Source organism: Desmodus rotundus, chromosome 1 (assembly GCF_022682495.2).
Source record: "Desmodus rotundus isolate HL8 chromosome 1, HLdesRot8A.1, whole genome shotgun sequence".
NCBI classification, from domain to species: domain Eukaryota; kingdom Metazoa; phylum Chordata; class Mammalia; order Chiroptera; family Phyllostomidae; genus Desmodus; species Desmodus rotundus.
Window position 1 is genome coordinate 47,585,118 of NC_071387.1, and position 23,031 is coordinate 47,608,148.

At 47.1% G+C, this 23,031-nt stretch overlaps 1 protein-coding gene across 1 annotated transcript; it reads left to right on the top strand.

The window, feature by feature from the left end:
• Positions 1-6: 6 nt before the first annotated feature.
• On the top strand, positions 7-22,716 carry KLF9 (KLF transcription factor 9). Its single transcript, XM_024555259.4, has 2 exons — positions 7-1,169; positions 21,598-22,716. Exons 1-2 carry the CDS (start codon positions 665-667, stop codon positions 21,825-21,827), a joined length of 735 nt encoding a protein of 244 aa, XP_024411027.1. The 5' UTR covers positions 7-664; the 3' UTR covers positions 21,828-22,716.
• The last annotated feature ends 315 nt before the right edge of the window (positions 22,717-23,031 follow it).

Consider the following 23,031-nt stretch of genomic DNA (forward strand, 5'->3'; position numbering starts at 1 on the left):
GAGAAAGTAAACAGAGTTGAATCACCCTCCCCACTGGCCAATTGGAGGGGGTTTGAATTGTGACGTGATGGGATTCTGCGAAATTGTTACTGAGCAAGGGAATGCCGGAACGGTGCGGACAGGCGACAGCGGGGGCTCAGAAACCGTCAGTGGACTGGGGGAAAAGTGTCTCTTAGACGTGGCTCTTGGTCCCACCCTTGCCACCTGCGTCGGGGTGGTTGGGTGAAAGTCCTGGGTCTTTAGTTCCACCGAGAGGCGGCGGAGGGCGTGTACCTCTCTTGCAGTTTCCTCTCCCAGCGCCTCGGGGGCGTATTCAGTCGAATAAACTTGCGACCGCCACGTGTGGCGTCTTTCCAAGGAAGCCGGCTGGGAGCGGTGGGCGCGCCCGTCGGGGGGATTGCGCCGGGCGCAGGACACCGCAGCAACGAGAGGCGGCAGCGCGGCGAGTTCAGCACCGTGGCGGCTGCGTGCGGAGGCGCTGCGGGTTACGTAAAGATGAGGGGCTGAGGTCGCCTTGGGGCTCCTGCGAGTCGGAAGCGCCCCGCGCCCCCGCCCCCTTGGCCGCCGCGCGGCGTTCGTCGTCCGAGGCCAGGGCAGGGTAAGCCGAACCTCCGCAGCTACCGCCAAGTTTGACCGTGCTGCTGGGGCTGCTGTCGCCCGCACCATGTCCGCGGCCGCCTACATGGACTTCGTGGCTGCCCAGTGTCTGGTTTCCATTTCGAACCGCGCCGCGGTTCCGGAACATGGGGGAGCTCCGGACGCCGAGCGGCTGCGACTACCTGAGCGCGAGATGACCAAGGAACACGGTGACCCGGGGGACACCTGGAAGGATTACTGCACACTGGTCACCATTGCCAAGAGCTTGTTGGACCTGAACAAGTACCGACCCATCCAGACCCCCTCGGTGTGCAGCGACAGTCTGGAGAGTCCGGATGAGGATATGGGATCCGACAGCGACGTGACCACCGAATCTGGGTCGAGTCCTTCCCACAGCCCGGAGGAGAGACAGGATCCTGGCAGCGCGCCCAGCCCGCTCTCCCTCCTCCACCCTGGAGTGGCTGCGAAGGGGAAACACGCCTCCGAAAAGAGGCACAAGTGCCCCTACAGTGGCTGTGGGAAAGTCTATGGAAAATCCTCCCATCTCAAAGCCCATTACAGAGTGCATACAGGTTAGCGTCGTCTCCCTCTCCCACCGACCTCTGGGGTTAGTTAACCTTTGGCCTGGCAGCGTTCCTGGGCGTTAAGGACACCACACTTGGCCTAAAGGGTGCAAACATTTTGGATAAGATGCTGTTTAACTATTTAAATGTTTGAACCGTGTAGAGACGGAAAGCTCACTCTCCTTAATCGTCCCCAGCCTCTGGAAGCCGCGGAGAGCATTAAACTGGCGGACCGAGTGAGTGTTGAGTGCTAGCCCCGGTGCGTGGCTTCGTGGGGAGTGGCGCTGCCCCTCCCCTGTCCCGCCCCGCCCCCAGGACTCCCGCACCCAGCGCTGTTGGGGCTACCGGACCTGGGCAGAGGCTGGCTGGGGTTGGGGTGGGGGCGTCTAGTGGCGTACCTTTTATTTGATTCTCGTGTGGGATTGCAGAGATGTGGCCAGAACCTGGGTAGATGCGGCACGCTTTACATGGAACCTTTTAAGGATGACTAAGGACTCATTTAGCTGAATGCTTGCTACTTTTCAGGCCTTGCCAAGGTGGTTTTAAATTTGGCCAAGAGTCCCCAGAGAGGTTTAAAATAACACTGCGTCGGGCAGCAGAGGAGTTTGAACAAGTGATGGTTGGTGGGTAAACTTCACGACTAGTTAGCCACTTTAATATGAGATTTCAGAGTTAATTTTTTTCTACGTGACTCAGGTTCACCCTCCACCCTGAACAGAGCAGTTAGGGAGGAGGAGGTGTGGTCCTTGGTGGAGGTCAAGGTAGGGTAACGACTGTTGAAACGTTCTAGAAGCCTCAAGGAATGGTCTGTCCCAGGAAGAGCAAAAGGCTGGGATGGCCAGATGAATGTGGCTAAAAAGACATTTGCAGGATAAAATGGGCTTTGGGGACTTCCTGGGACCACGGTCAGCCAATTCTGTTGATTCTGTTTAACATACTCAGAAAAAGTTGGAAAGTGTTGATACTTGGCCCTGCTGCCTCACCATCTTTAGTCAGGTTTCTATACAACAGCTCTTCCATCAGGGAAGCACAGGGCTTGCTCTTCCCTTGCAGCTCCTTTCCCCTCTGCCCTCTGACACCATGTTTAAAAGGGTGCTGTTGGAGTTACTTGGGAGAGTATTGTCATTTTGTGTAATTTTTGGCACTTGTAAGATGAAGCCCTGGGCCTGTGGTTTTAAAATGATAATTGTTTGATTTTGTTTCATTTTGCTTTTTAAAAGGCCACGTAACTGCATCTCATTTTATTTCCTTTGGAAAGTGCTTCTTGTAGAGGTGTTGCTGGCACAGGAAGAAAACAATTTCCTCTGTGGTTAATGCAAAATCAGGTTCTGTTTGGGGTTGTCATCCGGGTTGCCATAAAAGAGCACATTTTAAAGTTTTTATCTCTAAGGTTGTTGAAAGACACGTGTCTGAATTGGGGGATGTGACCTTTAGTGTGGCTTGCCAGGGGTGAAATAGGGGTGTATTAAACCAAGGGTGTTACCAACAGCTGCTAGGCGGGCCTGGCTGCGTCAGCCATATTCCCGGAGTTCGGTTGTTCACTTGGACACCCACTGCCACCTTGAGCAAAGGCACTTTCTCCTTCAGGGAGCTGCCCGGTTGTGCAGTTGGGGAGGCCTGCAGTGTTTTAGTGTGTGCTACCAGAGTCCACCCGACACAGAACCGAATCCCAACATTCTGAACCATTCGGCTGAGTGATTTTCTCAGGCATTTATAGAAATGGCTGCTTATGTGTGCGTGCATGCGTGGTGCTCTTTAATTCTCCATAAGGCAAGTCAGCTCAGCTGTTTCAGGAGAACCTTTTACCCAGACAAGAGTGGAAAATGAAGTGAAATGTTATTTCTGTTTTAAATACCATAGTCAGTCTTTGGAAACTAGAGATACAGAGATTGCAGGTGTCATAATATGTTTTGGGGCTCTGTAATGCTGGGACATGGTTGAACCAAACCTCTTAGCCTCTGTAAATACCGTCAGAAGGGTACTCCTACTAAAAAAGGTGTATAAAGGCTACTCTGAATAAGAGACTTCCAGGAGGTTCCGTGCATTCGAAAGTTTCAGGTACAGCTTCCAGTTAGGCTGTCTTTGGGTGGGGTAAGAAGCTTCCTGATTTTCCTTTTGTTTGTATTAAATCCAGAAGGTGGACAGGAGATAGCAGTTCGAATGTCTGCATTCTGTGAAGATAAGAGCTAAAATTCTAGCCACACCCCCTGCTCAGTGTGGCCCAACAGAATCCCTCAGGCTGCTTGCTCACCTCCTCTAGAGCCTCCTATAGCTGCCACTTCTATAGAACCAGCTTTAGAAGTTGAGTCATTTGAACAAAATTCCATTTAATTCAGTACAGCTATATCTATAGTATCCTAAGACAAAGATGCTTTTGAGGCAGGCTGAGCTGGGTTCTGATTTGTCCTGCCGTTTCCCAGGTGTGAGACCTTAAGAAAGTTACTTGAGTTCAGAGTTCACAAGGCCTGCTGCTGAATTTGCTTTGCACATCTGTTTGGCTTGGCCAACACATGGTTTAAAAATTTAATTAGTTACCAATATCTAAATATCAGAGGATTTTGGCACAAATCCAGACTTCTGGTTGCTCTGGAAAAATCGAACAACCTAGCAATACTGGGCCTGAATTCCTGCTTAGCAACAATGAGCTTGAACTGGTATTTCTTTATAGGGGGCAGTGCCCCTTATTTTAATCATTTTCATCGTCTCCGTGGGCATTTAATTTTGCAACCTCTGCTTTATTTGAGCCTCACTTTTTTAATCCAGAAAATAGGGTAGTGTCACTGAACTCAAAGGTTCTTTTGCAAAGATAAGATAATATTTATGAACACTTAATAGGATTCCACACACAGTAGACTCTCAAAAACTGCTGGATCTTATAGTTTGTGCGATAGAGGCCTTCAAAGTTAAGAAACATAGGATAAAGTTATTTTTAAGTTGTACGTTAGTTTATATTTTCTAATACCATGCTCAATTTGTTTTTTTCAGCCTCTAGATCAGATACCTTCTCAGGTGATTGATGTACCTAAAGTTTAAGCAGTGAATCCACAGTTAATCTGAAAAAAGTACAGCAAATACACTGTTTTCTGTTTCCAGATGTTTTGGATACTTTAGAGTGGATTTTTGTTTCATGTTAACAGTTAGATCCATTGGAGTACTTTGCCTGAAAGCATATTGGGCATATTATCTGAAATGCAACCAACTTGAAGTTTATCCTGGCCCAACACCACAGACCCACGCCTGTGTCCCGCCCCTACCTCTGAGTGCACGTGTGCGTGCGCACACACCCTCCAGAGTCCCTTACCCACACCCACACACTCCTTCACCTCCCAGCACACACCCCAAACTGGCCTCCACAAACACCCACTCAAACCCACACACTCCCTAGGCCCCCTCTTGTACCTGAGCCCCCTCAGGCCTTCCACAAGCACTTAAAAACGTTTATTCCAAATTTCTTGACATTGTGGTCACCCTGTACATGGAGTGTAGGTGTGTTGGGGGTGAGGAGTGTCTTTGGGAGAAGGAAACAACTACATCCAGATTCCAGACAGAAGTCACGAGAACTGCCTGATGTGGAGTCACCCTGGGTTGGCACCCCAGTGATAGAAACCTTAGGCCTCACTTCCATGCCAGGTGCAATTTTACTCTCTTTGGAGGGACTTAAGTTACCTGTCCTCAGATGGTGACAATGGGTTGAGCTTGATAACTGGTTACAGGATTCTGAACATTAGAAAGCCTTAAATGCCAAGCATCGCACTCCAGTTCTATAGGGGGGAAAAAATTAACAATTTTTTTTAAAAATAGGGCAGAAGGAAGTTTATGTAAAATGTGGGGAGACAAGAGCTGCCAACACCCCAAGAGTAGCTACTCCATTTCTCCTTATGCTGTTTGAACGTTTCACTGCCAAGACTATCTGGCCAAAGGGACCTGGGTAGCCCCCACCCTGGAAGTTACCTTCCAATAAGGGAAAGAGATTTTCTGGCCTCTCTAGGAACGTCCAATTCCAACTCAGGTGAGATGTTTTTCCCCTGAGACTAAAGTTTTAAAATTTTGCTTATATAGATGTCAGGCTTGCTCTATGCTGCTTATACTCTTTTTCTCTTGATTACTAGAAAAACTTTTAGAGTCAATAACTTGGTTCAGGAGAATCCAGTGCTGTTAAAGGTGTGAGATGGATCCACTCCCACTACTTGGGAGGCTGGGGTTCAAGGACAGGCAAGGTCTTACTTTGGCCACAGCCCTAGGCCAGGAGCCTTAGCTCTGCAGTGGGCTACAGGCAGCCCACTAACTCGCCCCTGCCCAGTCTTTACCACCTTCTCCTCGTCATGCCCATTCCTCTTTACAGAGGACTTCCTAAAGTGACATGATACGGATCTCATAACCTGACATACTTCATCCAAGACAGATTTGTAACTAAGCCTGGGTGGGGCTTGCTTACACAGTGTTTCTACCTTTGTTTCCTTTAATTTTCTCACCCTTTAGGAGACTTTAGACATTTTTTCCATAACTGTCTTCCCCCCTCCGTGACATTTTAGTGCCACAAAAACAGCACTGTAATAGCCAAGACCTAGTCCTTGCCCCCTTTGGGGCGGTACCGCTCCCCCTCCCCCAGGAGACTGTGGACACAGTCTTGTGGGTCCTGTGAGGAAAAATAATCTACATTTGAGAAGACGGGAAAGGGCTGCACAGGGCCTCTTGCTGTGCGGGATGATAGATTCTGAGGGCGTCCTGTGGGGATTAATCTCGGTGTCCCACAAGAGGTTACAGTTCCCTTGACTCAGCCGCTGAGGCCCAGCCAAAGATGGCCCAGCCGCTGTTGAAATCTCACCCCGGGGTGAAGGGCCAATGGGGACCCCAGCAGCTCTCTGGAAGGACCAGTGGCTCCTCCTCACTTTCCACTTGTCTGTCACCTTCCAGCTAGCGGCCCTAGCGAAGACAAAGTGGGCTTGTCTTAGAAAAGCTTCAGCTGCTGGCAGGATTGCTGTTTCACCGCAGAAAATACAAGTGGAGTAGAATTACAGAGTAAAAACACCATTTCCCTTGGTTTTCCTCTCAAATCTTCTGTGAATGGTAAGAAAAGAGAGAGGAGGGGTGCAGATGGAGCCCCGTGGTGGGGAGGGAGGTACCAGAGTAAATATTTTTTGATGTTTTGATGGTAACACCCCATTACTTTCAGAGGCAAAGAGGTAACCCGAGGGAAGTGAATTCTTGGACTCTGAACACAAGGGTCAGATTTACATTCCTGTTCCTGTCTCAATTGTTGACGCTTATCCTGCGAATTTGTCATTCTGCAACATCTGTGGGAAATTCCCAGATTGAACTTCCCAGGGAGAAACATCGTATCATATTGGGAAAGTGGCTGACAATGGTATTATTCCTTAGCAAGTTCATGGAGAAGAGCTGGTGGATGATTTCCCCGTATTTATATTCAGTAGCCCCTAAAACAACTTGGCATGCCCTGGATAGAGTAGGCTTTCTAACCCACCAACTTGATTTCTGAATGCCTGGTGATCATTAGCATTCTCGATTAAAAAAAAAATCTCAGCGTTGTCATTTTCCCTAGTCTTGACTTCCAAATTTTCCGAGGCTTCCCCCACTCCCCTTGTCTGTCCTCAGGCTCGGAGAAAAAGCTTACAGCATTCCAGGCCTCTCCTGCTCAATTCCTCCCCCGCATCCGACCCTCCCACCTTTTCCTAATGTTTCTCCAGCAGTCCCAGCTCCCACTGAAGAGTGTAAATTAGTGCCTAGTAATTGGTACAAAGGCACTTTCTGTTTCTATGCAACACATGCAAAAAGGAGGGGCAAGAGGAAGGAGAAGAAAAAAACCCCACAGACAGTTAAAAAGGCAAATAAATGGGATTCTCTGCAGTGGTCTTTGAGCAATCCCGCCTCTCGCTCCACCCCATGTTTTGTTGGGGAGTTAGTCACAGGCCTGGGCCTAACTCAGAGCACTTGGTGGGCAGCAGTTGTTAGTATCAAAAGAATAGAATTTGGAGGTTGGAAGTGACCCTGAGAGGTCATCACATCCATCATTTTGTCTCGAAAAAAGCGTATGTCCACCATCTCAGATAGACGGGGATTGTTCTGTTTAAGGATTTTGAGGACCTTGGATGGTTGGGAAATGCACGACCAGAGTTCAAAACCTGGCTCCCTGCCTTGCCAAGCATGTGACTTTGAGCACAGCTTGGACTCGCCCGGAGCCTCACGTTTCCCAGCAGCACGTGAAGGTACTCTGAAGGGCTGTTAAGAAGACGAAGTGCTAAAGGCCCGGGCTTGGCCCATGTGGCAAGATGGCCCTTAGTTGTGAATTCTTTGCAGCTCTTTGATTCGAAGGTTTTCCTCCCATGGTCTCCTGAGAATTCCAATTTGTGGTTGACTTTTTTTCTTTAATTTAACCTTGATTTAAAGATCTGCTTCGAATTAACCAAATTAACTGAGTAAAAGGGCAGAAGTGGAGTCAGCCCTGGACTGCTTCCCTTTTATTATGTATCATATACTCCATGAAACAGCCCGAGGCCCAGTGCCTGTGAGAGTTCCTACTCCTCCCTTCCTGGAGCCATCCTGAAACTTTAATACCTTTTTGGTGCATTAAGGCCAAGCGTAAACATTTGTCTTAGCCAGGCCTCAAGCAGTCCCCTCAGCAAACACAATAGGACTAACATTATTATTCATAGAGAATGCCTTCCCCACCAAAGGAGTGAGATGCCTCCATTTTTTTTAATGTGCGGGATATTCCAAGGCGTTTAGTTCCATTTGTGCTTAAAGCCTGTGTTTATGATGGTGCACCCGCAGGCTTCCCTTTTAATCTCAGTTTATCATGACGCATGTTAGCTTTTAGAATCCTGAGATGAAAATTGATCATCTGGCTCTGAACTCTAGAGGGTCTAGAGCTGCAAGAACCAGTTAGCTCACTGTCTAAACCCAGGGCCACTGGGCCTTTGACTATTTTTTTTTTAAGTTTCTTTATTTATTTTTAGAGAGAGGGGAAGGGAGAGGGAGAGAAACATCAATGTCTGGTTGCCTATCACGCAACACCAGCATGGGACCTGGCCCGCAACCCAGGCATCGAACCAGCGACCCTTTGGTTCACAGGCCGGCACTCAGCCCACTGAGCCACATCAGCCAGGGCTGACTTTTTTTTTAAATGAAATTAAGAACAATCACAAATTTGAACAGGAGAATGGCATTCATCCTTGATTGAGCCTTTTTAAAAAGTAAGGACATTGTTTAACTAGATTAAAATAAAGAGGAGCTTTATTTTAATCTAAGCCACACAAGATAAATGACAAGGATTTGAAACGCAGGCAGTAGTATTTGTATTAAACAAACTTCGAATGTTTTTCCAAGGCAAGTCTCTTGTTCTGGAAGTGAGTGCCTCGTGGAGGACTGGACTTGAACCGAAGCGGGGACCAGTGGGGTGGACAGAAGTACAGAAATCCCACCTCCTGAGCTTTACGGACATTTCAGATCTGGAAGAAATCTTACAGATCATCTTTGTTAAAGAGAGGGGGAAAAAGGATTCACCATCTCTGCCTTCCAAGGGGCCGGCTTTGCTAAGAGAGGCAGTCAGAGAAGAAGAGTAAAGCCTGTGAGGAGGAGACCAGCCCCCTGGAAGGACCCGGATGCGAGGGCTCTCTGGGAGAGGCCTTTACCTGCAGCAGGGAGAGCGGTCTGAGCAGGGCCTTCCAACCCCTCGGACCTCGTGCCGCTCTAATTATAAGGACTTTCTGAGCCTCAGTCTTCCCATCTGTAAAATGGAGTTCAGTAATTTCATACTCATGGATTTGTTATGAGGCTTAATTTGGATGAGTTAATTAAAGCATTTAGAACATTATCCCCATATACAGTGTATTATAATTTGAAGTAATTAACACGTGGTGCCCAGAAAGCCCTTGTTCCTAGAATTGTTGTTTACAATTCCAGATTAATCCAGCAGCAACTCATTCATTTAAATATTATTTATTGAGTGACTGTCACATACAAAGAACTGTTAGATGTTGACAGCAGGCACTGTGAGTCTTGTGAAAACAGCAGTAGTAGTAATAATAGGGCAGATTATTAATAGTAATCATTCACATCAGTAATAACAGATACTAATATCTGTTGCTAATAATAGTAACATCCACCATTTATTACATGTCAAGTTCCAGGCCACATGGTTGACATACATCGTCACGTTTAAACTTACAGAAGTCCTATGGGATTAAAAGGTTCTCTTTTTCTCATTTTTTAGGAGGACTTGGACTTGGAGTTACATAACTTCGTCCAGGGTCACTCCGGAATTTGTCTAGTGTGTTTCTAGTGCTTGGAGTTGGGCACTTGTGGTTGTTGACCTGGACTCGTGGGTTTCTGCCAGTGGGAGGAGTTGGGAGGGGACCCATCGTTCTGCACAGCTCTCTCGGGTTTGGCCCTGAAGCTACCAGTCTTTAGCTTTCTACTCTTGTGTTCTGACTCTGCCTTGTGGTTGATTTTTATGAAGCCTCGTTAGAGATATCTGTCAAAATCTTGAAGTCAGATCAACTTTTCCAATAGTTATCCAGAACCTGTTTCCTTCCAAATGAAAAAGACCCTAGTTCTGGGAACATGACTGTATTAGTTAGGACTCCAGGTTGCAAGCAGCAGAAGCCAGTCTTGGACTGTCGTAATGAAAAACAGCCAGCACATCTGGGGTGGCTCTAGTTACAGGTATCTCTAGATCCAGGTACTCGGTGTCTACATCTCTCCCTGGCTCTACTGTGCTGTGTTTTGCTTTGGCTTCATTCACGGGCAGGCTGTATCTGAATGGTGGTCAGGTGGCCCACGGAAGTGCCAGGCTCCCATCCAGCCAGCCCTGGGAGAGACAGTCCCCGTGCCCTCAGTCTCCGTGGCTTGGATGGATTACATGCAACCTCTGGGGTTGTGGGGTCACCTCTGGAATTTATATGGAAACTCAGAGTGAGGAAGGGGTGGCTTCTGAAAGGAAATTTGAGGTGTGTTATTTATTACACCAGCAATAAATAAAAGGCAATGGATGCCAGACAAAACCGACAGCCATTCACGCCATCCATCCATTTAGGATGATAAGCTGGATGTTCCAAAGAGCAGATTTTGACAAAATGAGAGACAGGTCAGTATGACATTGTTTCTCCATATTTTTCTTCCCTTTGAAGACAAAGGGCTCTGAACTATCTCTGGAGTTCAACCTAAAGACAGGTCACCAGCCACGTGCTAAGTGGTCTGTAAGCACAGATGATTTCCACATGAGTTTCTTGTGCTCAGGCCCACCCTGTAGACCTGCCTCAGTGGGTGTTCTAGAAGCCAGTACCGAAAGCCTCACAGGGGACAAGTGTAACAGGAGCCGTGTGGCCAGTAGCGCCATTCACTTAATTCCAGTTGTCCATCCATCTTAATGCCCACAACGGTTGTGACCCTGCGTGCCAATAGGTAGAGGCCTCATCTTTGCAAAGGTGAGCTGTTCATCTGCTGAAGCCCATTGGGGTTCAGAAGTCTACTTAGTGTGGGTAATGCCCAAGAAAAACCCTGTAACAAATCATAAGAGGCAAAAATTAGATCTTCAAAATAATTTACAAAAACACATCAAAATAACTTAAATCCCTGTGCTGCCATAATTCTGCGATAGTTTTGTACTGTTGCCGTTTGGGGGGAAATCAGCAGCGTGACAACCAGACAGCTGGCTCTCCCTCTCGTGCTGCACAGTGTGCCCCTGGCCGGCCACACACGCTTGTCTGGTGAGCACTCGCCCACTGGGGCGGGGGTTCCCAGCATGAAAGGACCGTGGGCTGTGCCCCTCCACGCCGAGTCATTTCTTCTCAACGTCCTGCTTGCCCAGAAGTTTCTAAACACTTGCCCAGGAATGCCTGCCCAAGGAGGGCTGGGGACATCGTGCGGGGCCTTTTTGATGCAGGTTGGAAGCTCAGACCTGCCATTCTTTGTGGTCTTCAGTGACAGATGCCAGGCAGTACTAGTTAGTGGCTCACTCCATTAAGGCTTGAAAACTATTTGACAGTAGCCCCTCTGGCACGTGTGAGCAGGACCTATGGTCATCACAGCCTTACTCTGGTGCCAGCAGGTACAGAGGTTGAGCCCAGAGAGGAAAAGCTGGGAACACGCACTGGAGTAGCATCACTGGAGGCTCTGAGTGCCGCAGCCTGGCTGGCAAGTGGAGGAGGCATTTACTAACCAACGCCAGTCTCTCCAGTGTTTTCCTCTTGTTGCCCATTGTCTCTTTTGAACCAAAAGCTTCAGCCTTCTGGACAGCGGTTGTCCCCAGACTGGAAGCTGTAGGGTGCTACAAAAAATATTAACTAAGTGCACAAATGGGGAGGTTACCCTTGTTTTCACTAATGAAGCTAAAAGTCTCAGTGGCCCTTGTGGAGTAGCTATGCGTATCAGGTGAGAACCTCCTGGTCACAAACCAGGGTGAGCAAAGAGTAACTGTCCGTAACTAGACAGTTCTTAAGCCCCATTACTGCCACCCATTTCTGCTGTTAATGCAAGAACTTTACCTTAGCAGTTCAGGATCTCTGGGTCAATTCTGTTAAATTGTATCTACTTTGGGTAAAAGTTCACAGAATCAGAGTGTTCTCCCTCTCCCTTTACCTTTGTGTCTCCTGGAAGTGATCTGTTTGTTAGGCAGGAGGCTCACCTCTGATTTTGGCGTCCTGGGAGGGTTGTCCCTGTTACATGCCATCCTTTGACGAGGTGGTCTGCCCTGGGCCGCTATGCACCGGCTCAGGTCCGGGTCCTGATGTGCTGGCCGCCTCTGCTGAAGCGGGGGTGGGCCTCTGCACAGAGGCTCCAGGTGTTAGATCCTTGCACCCTGTGACTTAGTCCTTTAGTCCTCCTGTGGCCTTCTCCCAAGTGCTTGGTTTCGGGCTCAGGAACGCGCAGTCCCTTTCTCCATCCTGCATGTGGAAGGCTGCAAAGCTGCAAGGCATGTGCTGAGACCCTGCTCTCAGCAGGGCTACCCAACTCCGCTAACCTGAGTCATTGTGGGGACTACCGAGAGGGGCTCGTGCTGGCGCTGGGCATGCTTTGGGCCAGGTGACAGTGGCTACTCCCGGGACTGCCCAAGCCTGTTTGTGAAAGGAGAGGAGAGAATGCCAAGCACTTCTTAGAGACCTCTGCATCTGTTCTTTGCACACAGCCCCTCTAATCTCTCTCATTCTCTAGAGCTCAGGTCTTGGTAGGAAACCCTGGCAAATCAAGAGAGTTTAAGTTTAAAGACTTCAGAGCCTGCCTTACATTTTTAAAACTCTATTGTGAAATTTACAGCTCAACAACAACTTATTTGTTATAAACCGTCTGCCCTCCCCAAAGCAATGCAATGGGGAAGTAAGAGAATTAGAAAAACATGCGGTAAAAGGCTCTCCCTACATCTAGGTAGGGCCTTTGCTTTTCTTTCACAGCTAATCTTGCTTTGTGCTCAAAACTGAAGGAAGAATTTGAAAACCAGTTCAATCTAAGGGTGTCCTTGTGCATATCACCTGCCCTCTGAATTGGTTTCATTTGAAACAGGACAGATTTGAGTTTGATGGTCATAAAAATCATCCAAAATGCAAAGATTCAAAGACTATGTTCTCAGGATAGTTTTGCCATCAAACACCTGTATCCCATTCATTGTTTAGTGCCTAGTAGGTTTATTTCTTATTTCTCTTTCCCACAAGTACCTGGAAGAGTGTGGGTGTGGGGAGCAGCTGATCTAGGCTTGGGCCTGGTTGTGTGGTTGTGGGGATGTCATTTCACCTCTGCTGATTCAGAGTTGCTGGCTGAGATGGGGGCCACATAACTGAGACATCGAGTCACATCTGTAGCTGGGTTAAACCCACACAGTGAAGACTCTATTGTCTGCCATCTTTTTCTGAGGCTGTCGCACACGAGCTGCCTCGCAGATCAGTTGAGGTGGGGGGCACGCTAGCAGTATTGGGACAGGCTTGCCTCCTCGTGCTGCAGTGAGGAAGGGCTGGGTGACAGGCGTTTCATACACACACCCACTCCCCGGTTCAGAACCTGCAGTATGGGGCCGGCGGCCTCCCACAGATAAGCACAGGGGCCAGGAAGTGCAGTCACCCATCCAAACTCTGCGGTGACTCTGTTGTATCAACACACAAAACAGAAAGGAAGCCAAATCACAGGAGGGATTCAGAGAGGGGCCACAAGCAAATGGCAGTAGGGTGGGATGGCATTCAGGCAGAGTTACTCTTCCAAAGCCTGTCAGATTTTCATTTTTCCAGAACATCTGCATGTGTAGGTAGCAACATTTGTGGCACACAGGAGGATTTGGATTTCTCGATTTTCGAGTCCAGTATGAATTGGAATGATTTCTGTAGGGAGATGTGGAGTTGTCTATCTCAGGGGTGGCCTACATACCTCCTTTACCAATTGCACAGGTGCGTCTGCATTTGAGGGTAATGGAATGAAAAAATAAAGCAAAGGCACATTTCGTACCTGCAAATCCACGTCACTTTGCCGTAGGTACTGAGATGATAATGGACAAGGGGCACCAAGGGCCCGGGTCGGGGCAGGTATATGTGGATAGTGCCCTGCCGGCCTTGTCCATGAGGAACGCTGTGTTGGTCTTGGCTTCCCACGTCTGCACACTCTCAGTCCTCGTTAGGAACATTCTCATCAGTTCCTAATGAGGACGCTCCTTGGTGGGGCAGCCCTGGGGCGGCCGTGCGTCACCATCTGTGTGACTCGCAGCTGAAGGGAGGTTCCTGTCTGTCCTTGTAAGGGGCCATTTTTCTCTCACATATAGGAAGAGTAGGAGGGGGGAGGTGGAGGAGTGAGAAAACAGATGTAGTTTGTTCTGAAAGTTTCTCACTTTCTAACAATTTATTGAGAAAGAAACAGAATGATTTCTCTCCTTTCTTTGGTCTTGGACACTGAAGTGTTTCAGTAATTTCTCAATAGAAAGTAAATCCTCCCCCTCCCGTTCCCCAAAATTATATAATCCATTCATGGAAAACTTTAAACCCAGCTGTGCTGTTGTTTCCTTTGTTTTCTGTAAGACTTGCTCCTTTTTCTCATTATAAAAGAAATTTGTACTTAACTGTTTTAAAATAGAAAATATGGGGGAAATTACAGAAGCAGCAGCAGTTACTGTTTAATCCCTCACCTGTAGATAACTACTGCTCACACTTTGTATGTTTTCTTCCAGGATGTTTTCTCTCCGTACATGTCCACACACACACACACACACACACACACACACACAGCAGGTCATACACTGCTCTTTCCACTCAGCGTGTACTGCTAACATCTTTCAATTTCATTATGTAACGGGCTGGTACCTTTTAAGCGGGTATATTATTCCGCTGTGTGTTTACACTTTATCTATTAAACCAGCTCTTTATTGTTACACATTTAAATTGTTATCAAGTGTTATCTTTTATAAGTAATGCTGGTATCCCTATATATTTTTGTGTTCCTATCTAATGTTTATAGTTTTTTACATTTACATACATAGCCCATTGGGAATTTATTGAAGTGAAAGGTATAGGGTAGGGATCCAGGTTTAGTTTTTTTAAACCAAATGTCTATGCCATTTACCAGATTAAACATCCTTTTATTCGCTGATTTGCGGTATCCCATCCCTGTGGAGTCTTGAGGTTATTTTCCGACTCGAGCCTGCTCCACTGATTTGTCGTTTCCTGTGCTGGCATCACACTGTCTTAATCATTGCAGCTTTGGTCATGCATTTTAATAACTGGTATTGCAAGTGTTCACTTATTATTGTGCTAATGCTGAAGTTCTTAGGCAAGTTGAGCACGCTTATTCTTGCAAATGAACTTTAGAATAATTTTGTCAAGTTCAAGAAAAAAGAATTTCTATGGGTGTGTTAATTTCACACATGAATTTGTACAAAATTGCCACATTCTACCAATGAGCCTTACCATCCAAGAGCATGGGGGATGTTCCATTTATCCATTTTCTTTTATATGAGGGATCTATAATTTTCTTCACACAGGTCTTGAACTTTTGTTGTTAGGCTAATGCTGACTGGCTGTGGTTAGCATATAAGAAAACCATTCTTCTTTTGTATACTTATACCTATGAATGCATTTTTAATTTATATTAGTTTTTCAGTTACTTAGACTGTCCAGGTAGAAAGTTGTATGAACTGTAAGCAATTTCCATTTCACTTCCTCCTTCCATTAGTTGCTTATTTTATCCAGCTTCACTCACTCACGTTTCCTGAGCAGCCTTAAATAGCAGCGACGACGGAGGCGAGGGTGCATCATGCCTGAGCTCGGCCTCGGTGGGAGCTGCCTTTGCTTTGCTGTTGACCTTACTGGGGGAAGGTTTCAGATCTGTAGTTTTCATCCTGTCAAGCAGCTTATTTTTGTATTTTCATAAAAGTTTTTATTAGGGGTGGATGTTAAATTCCCTCAAATACTGTTTTTCATTTGTCAAGGCAAGACAAATGAAAAAATGGGGGGGCAGTGTATTGACCTTTTTAAAAGGGGAATAATATCAATGTGATTTTCTAATGTCAAATTATCCTTTTATATCTGAAATCCCACTTGCTTTTTTTTTTTTTTTTGCAATCAAAAGACACTACTTTTCTTCAAGAGGCAGCCTTGATTTTGTACATCTATGAGAAGCTATCATTCTTAATTGGCATCTTTAGAGTTCTGTTCTGAAAAGAAGTTCTAGTTCCCTTAGATTTGTTTTACTAGATTCTGTTACTTTTGCTAGAACCAATGAAAGCTTGAGTTTGTATTTTTTAGTTTTTTTATTGATTTTTAGAGAGAAACATCGATTTTTTGTTTCACTTATTTGTGCATTCATTGGTTGATTCTTGTAATGTGCCCTGACTGGGGATCAAACCCGCAACCTTGGCCATCAGGATAACGCTTTAACCATCTGAGCTACCCAGCCAGGGCTACAGTTTGTATTTTTAACCTTCAGTTAAGGTTAGCCCATTCCATGGAGCTGTGAAAGGGAGGGTAAGAAGAAACAGGCGGGAAAGGGGCAGCACGGAGAGCATAGTCCTCCCTGACCCCCGGCCAGGACCTCGTGACATCCTGTCTGAACCCAGGGTTGGGAGTATCCCATTAGCAATCTCCACACTTGTCCTTTTTCCCTGTATATAGAGAATTCGACACTGTTCATTTCAAGAGTTTACGAAGAAGAACAAGCTTCACTTGGCATAGCCTTACTAATCACCAGGTGGAGTGCAGTCTCCTTCTAAAAGCAAATGAGCCGTCATTTGTGCCAAATAGGCAAGTGCATAGCCAGCAGGCCCCACTCCACTTCTCTTGAACCCGCTGGAGGCCCAGGAGACTTCTGGAGGCCTCACCTGTCTCTGCAGAGAGACTCATTTACACATTTGGTGCAGCGTTCAGGGGCACTTTCGATCGAGTTTATTTTATACTCTGAACTGAGTCTGTCAGCGAGAGGTGCTTAGCTTGTTGCTGAAAGGGGAGGGGAGTGTTATATAAATAATGAAAACGCAGAGAATCTTGTGCTGTTAACAGCTCTGCTCCAGTAAAGCAGAGTTTATTGTGTCACTGCCTCTGGGTGTGTTTTCCTGTGAAGGCCCGAAATAAAGCACTAGTACATGTCTTCCTTTTTTTCCCCCAGGAGGATGGCAACTCTCTCATTAATACTAAAGACAAGTTTAAATATTCTTTAGTTGATAGTTGATTTGCCACAGCTTTGTTCAGTATGGAGACGGATTCTTTGGGGGGCCTTTGCACTGAGCTGAAGGGAACGACCTGCCTTGATCTCCCACCAGCTGCAGGACGCAGGGCCAGTCAGGGCCTCTCTGTAGCCTCCTTCCTCCTCTGCACATCATCCCTGGTCCCGCTCAGCCTGCAGTTCTCTTCCTCTTCTACATGGGATTTCCCCATTCCGTACTTTCCTAGGTGAAAGCGTCTCATTTTCTAGATGATAACCTTCATATATGTCTGTCATTAACTAGCATGCCTAGTAGGTTGTACACAAACTCTCCGCTGGATCAAAGAGGTGGGTGATGTTAAAGGGCAAATTATAAGTCCCAAGAATAATCCAGCGTCAGACCCACTTGCCTGGCCGGCACAGTGTTTACAAAGTGCCGAATCTGAAGGCCTTGCAGAGGGAAAAGCACTCTCCAGTTGGCCGTGGATCCCACCACACCCCATGATCTTATACACCCGGCATTTCACCCATTTCTGTTACGTGTCTGGCCTCTGAGACACTTGGCTTTACACCAGGTAGAGGTTCAGTTCTTCAGATTGAGATCGGGGGTCGGACAACTTCCTATAAAGGACCAGACAGTAAATATTCTAGACGTCGTGGGCCACACGATCTCCGTCGCAGCTGCTGAGCCCTGCTGTGGTGGTGCAAACGCAGCCGGAGACGAAGTGTGAGCAAACGGGCGTGGCTCGGTCCCAGAACAGCTTTGTGTGTGGACAGGAACATCTGAGCCTCGTCTAGCTTTCTCCCGCCACACAATATTCTTCTTGTCTTGATTTTTTTTTTTTTTGAACCATTTGGTAGAAAACAAATCTTACGAATGGTGTTTATACCATTCTTAGCTCATGGACTTGACAAAAACAGATGGCAGATCACGTTTGGCTGTGGGCTGTAGTTTGCCAACCCTTGATTAAGTGCATTGTTCAAGAACTTCTAATGATTTTCCAAAGGATCCGAGAAGAATCAAAATGATCCTGGAGCTTTTACAAGAGCAGCTCACTTCCAAGCATTTTTTAAAACGCTTGGAAACTGTAAACTTGAATTATACAAGTTATATGAGTTGAACAAAGACTGCTACAGACTCTGGTTTGTGCTGGGCTCTGTGGGTGGCCCCGTCTTCTCTGGAACACTCAGGAATAAGGACGCTAGTCAGTGACAGCATCTGGGTTGGACAAAACGAGAACAGTCACATGAGGACAACCCTGCGGGGCAGTGCAGAGACTGTAGCCATAAGCTACCTCAACTGAAAGTGAATCCAATGAGAATGACCCTGATTACACTTGAACTATATGTAAATCATGAGCGTCCATACTTGATAGTTCTCCTGTGCCTACAGCCGATTCAGGCTTCATGACTGTTTTCCAGTCACTGTCACGTCCACAGAACCATCTTCCTACTACAGAGGGAGTGGCTTATTTCCTTTCTAATCCTCGCACACAGCGCAGTGGTCTTCTGATCCCCTTTTTTCCCACAGTGGAGACAGATCCATTCAAATAAATTAACGTCCTCTCATGACTCACTTGAAAGAAACATGTGCCGGTGAGTAAGCTAAACCACATTACCACTGCTCTGAGAGAGCCACGTCTAATGAGTTTTTGTCCTAACAAGCACTGAGAAAACACTGCTTTTCCTTTCTGTCGCTTTCCTCGCCACCAAATCATAAAGGAGAGGAGCAGGGCTCCAATAAGGATGGAGCAGAGAAGGGGGGTTTCGGTTTCTTATGTTTTCATTTTTACAAATTACCACTCTGTGAATTCTGACCCATATATATATATGTGTGTCTATATAAAACACAACTTGTTTAGAAGAACATTTCTCCTGTAGGCACATCATCGGGGTTAGAGAGGACTTTGCTGCAGTCCAATTCTCGAATAGCCCAGAAGTCTTGCCCAGTGATCCGGGAACTTCTGAGCAGGCTTTGGTCATGTGACCAACCTGGAGGATGAGCAGGCTCAGTACACGGCAAATACACAGAGAGAGAGCATTTGCTAAATGCTTGGAAGCACAAGTAGCACAAAAGTCAGATGTGACATTGTCTCGGCCCCGGGAAGCTCAACCTTGTTGGGTTGCGACAACCTGCTTTTCAGCTTTTGCTCAGAATTCTGCTGAACTGCATTAAAAAGCTGTGTAATCCAACTAAAGTGGCAAAGTGTAGTTTCCCACTCCGTGTCTAGTTGGGTTTTTCGGAGAGTTCCGTTTGAAGCTCTTTTTTTTTTTTTCTTTTTGCCCCCACCAGAGGCAGTGAGCATGCCCATATGTTACTCACCCAGCACTCACCCACCCCAAGGCTGGCCCGATGTTCATGGGTCTGCCCTGGCTTCCCGCTGCCCTGGCTTCCCGCTGCCCTGGCTTTTCAGCACAGAGCACAGTGGGACCTTAAACCAGACCCCCGCAGAGCGAACGCGCCTGTCGTCGTCCCCCTTTGGCAGTTTTGCTTTCTGCTGTTTTAGTTACCCACAGCCAACAGCAGTCTGGCAACATTAAATGGAAAATTAATTGCAGAAATAAAGAGTTCATACGTTGTACATTGTGTGCCATTCCGGGTAGTGCGTCGACCATTCTGCTGTTTGCCTCGCTCCGCCTGGGCAGTGCGTCATCCCTGTGTGCAGCGCGTGCACGCTGTGCGCGCCCCACGCCTGCTCGGGTTGTCAAAGCAGTTACCAAAGACTGTCGCAGTGTCACTGGGGGCTTTCAAGTACCCTTACTTTACCTAATAATGGCCCCCGAGGACAAGAAGAGTGATGCTGGCAATTCAGGTATGCTGAGAAGAAGCCATAAAGTGTATGTATAGGGGGAAAACGTTGTGTCCAGGGTTTGGCTCTCTGTGTGGTCTCAGGCACATATCCCTGTGGGTAAGGGGGGACTGCTGTATGTATACAGATTCGATTTGCCCGCCTGGGGTTTCCCGTGAGAATACAGGAGGATGAAGAGGTGGTGGTGACCATCACTCTGCGGAGAGAACAGCAGATTAAACCTCGGTCATTACAGGTTGTCGTGCAGGTGACGGAGGCTTTGTTTTGTTGTTGTCATTATTTCCACATGTCTGGCACAGATTAGGAGGAGCCGGGAAAAAGAAAGAGTAACTTTTGGATGATTCAGATGCACCACATCAGACAGCTCTTAGCCTTTGGAGTGTTTCTCTGGGTTCTGGGAAGGTGAGGACAGGAGTGAGAAAATATTCAGGCCTCACAGCTACCAAAGCAGTGTCTGGAGAGTTCTGTGGAAGCCAGGAGTTCGTGTGCCCTGGGTGTGTGAAGCAGCCGCTTTGGGCTGTGCTTGGAAAGGTGTGGAGAGCAGGTGGGAGCTGGGGGGCCGCAGGCACTCCCCAGAGGTGCCAGCCAGACTCTCGCCTCAAATAGCGCATTCTTCCTTTCTGCTTGTATGTGTTGCCCCAACATGGACACAGTCCCTCCCCTGCCATTCGGGGGGGGGGGGGTGCCAGGAGGCCTGTGATGCTGGCCTGATCCATGTCCGGAAGGCAGGATTTAGCTGCATTTTAAATGGGACACAGACAATGTAAATTTGAGGAAAGCAACTGGAACGGGGAAGGAAGTGGAACCACTGTCGAGTGTTACACCTCTGTTTCCTCATCTGTAAAATGGGCCACCTCCCTGGGGTGTCTTGTGAGATTTCAATGAGATAATGCTTTTAACTCTGTGCCTGCACTTAGGCTATTATTTTAGAATAATGTTGGTTCTCCTGTTATGAGAAAAATGAAAGAAACTCAGATTGTGTAGTCTAAACAAGGAAGGATTAGAGGAATACAGGTCAGCTGACTTCAGATATTTAAAGGATTACTATGTGGCAGAGGGAACAGACTAGTCTTTAGAGTGAAGACAATAAGACTTAATACATGGCCTTCCCAAGGAGGCAGATACCACATCAATGAGCGTAAGTGACAGAGGCGCTGAGGAACAAGCAGGCTTTCCCTTCGGGTACGGGGCTCACAGTCACCAGACTTGCTCAGACAGGCTAGGTGGCCGCAGACTCGGAGCTCAAGGGGACATGCCTGTTCTGGGTGGGAGGTTAGTTGGACCGCATTCCTCAGTTCTCCTCCACCTCTTTGTTGCCAGGAAATTCAGCAAAGGCCCGAGTTTTTTGACTCCTCTGGGAGAACTCACAAAACCAGCAACCGTGTAGAATAAAACCAGAACAAATAATTTCCAAGGCTCTTGGGGATCCACTGGATGTGAAACAGCAAGCTCATTCGCTTAGAGAAGATGATTCTCAGCAATTTCTTCATGGTGTTAGTTTTCTAGGGCTGCCATAACAAAGGACCACAGACTGGGTGGCTTAAACTACAGAAATTTATTTCTCACAGTTTTGGAAGCTAGACGTTCAAGATTAAGGTGTTTGACAGAGATGATTCCTTCAGAGGCTTCTCTCCTTGGCGTGGAGATGGCCGCTTTCTCCCAGCCTCTTTATGTGGCCTTTCTTCTCTGTGTCTGTGTCCTAATCTCTTCTTAGAAGGCCACCAGTCATGGATTAGGGCCCAGCCTCATGACCTCATTTTACACTAACCATCCCTGCAAAGACCTCATCTCCACGTGCAGCCACATTCTCAGGAACTGGAGGTTAGGACTCCAACATACAAATGCGGGGCGGGCGGTGCAGTTGGTGTGACATGTAATTCAGCGCCTCACGCTCCCATACAAAGGACTTATCCTTTGAGTCAGAGGGCTGCTCAACCATGACCAGCCTTCAGGAATGTTGTTGCATGTTCTTTAAACTGTGTCCTGTCTTGATTCCCTTCTCTTAGGTGAACGGCCATTTCCCTGCACGTGGCCAGACTGCCTTAAAAAGTTCTCCCGCTCAGACGAGCTGACCCGCCACTACCGGACCCACACTGGGGAAAAGCAGTTCCGCTGTCCGCTCTGTGAGAAGCGCTTCATGAGGAGTGACCACCTCACAAAGCACGCCCGGCGTCACACCGAGTTCCACCCTAGTATGATCAAGCGATCCAAAAAGGCGCTGGCCAACCCTTTGTGAGGTGCTACCCACGGAAGCCAGGGAGGGACGGACCCGGAAAGACAAAACTACTCCCAGCAAACAGACAGACACGTGCAAACTAAGCCCCAGAAGAGGCCTGCCAGCACAGGAAGTCCTGTTCTTTGGTCAATATTCTAATTTTCCTCTCCCTGCATTGTTTTTAAAAAGCACATTGTAGCCCAAGATCAAAGTCCACACTTGGTCCCTTTGCAGAGGCAACTCTGAACCGTCTCTGACTTCCAGAGAGAAGACAAATGCTTTTATTTTTCTCCTTTATTTTTTTGGGGGGTGGGCGGGGCATAGTGGATGAGGGGAAAGGGGTAAGGCCAAGACTGGGGTAGCAGTTTAAAGATTAAACACTGGTGTACATAGTCTGACTGGGTGAGTTGACTGTGGCATCCCACGGTGATTCTGGGCCCGTTTTGCTTGCTGTCTCTCAGAATTGTTTTTGTTCCTTTTAATGTAATGACGAGTGTGCTTCAGTTTCTTTAGCAAAACCACTCTCTTGAATCACGTTAACTTTGGAGATTAAAAAACAAATAACGCCATAGCACAGCTGTCTTTATGCAAGCAAGAGCACATCTCCTCCAGCATGACCTGTCATCTAAAGACTTGACAACAAAAAAAGTTACTTATAGCCCATGGGTAAGCAGTCGGAGTTTATACTAATCAAGACAAACCTTGGAAAGGTTACGCTAAGTACAGAACTTTTAAACCTTGCTTTGTATGAATCGTACTTTTTGAACATAAGCTGCACTTTAATTTGTAATGCAGAGGATGAATAAGTTAAGTTCATGCTTTAAGGATAGAAGCAGACATTCTTTTTGGAACCACGTCATAATCTACTTACTTTCCAGTACACACATTTCCCTAAGACGTCAGCAGGCGGCGGTGGGGGGGGGGGGGGGGGGGGCAGAATATATGCCACAGATGCTGAAGGAGTAGGAGGGTAGTTTTTTGTTTTTTGTTTTTTGTTTTTAATTTAAAAAGAACAAACAGAATTTTGACTCTATTAACTTTCCAAATTTTCCTATTCTTTTAGTTAATAGCACCTTATTGTACCATAATGCCATGAAGGGAGAGAAGGCTTTGACTCTGTTGGGTTTTCATTGAATGGGTGCATAGTAGTAGCTAGCTCTGGAAACAGCTATTTTGGGCCGGGGAAATGTTGGTCTCCTTCCCACGTTCCTACAAAACTCCCACT

Coding starts and splice junctions, on each gene's coding strand:
- KLF9 (XM_024555259.4), top strand. CDS start 665: ATGTCCGCGGCCGCCTACATGGACTTCGTGGCTGCCCAGTGTCTGGTT. Junction 1,170..21,597: donor CCATTACAGAGTGCATACAG/GTTAGCGTCGTC, acceptor CCCTTCTCTTAG/GTGAACGGCCATTTCCCTGC.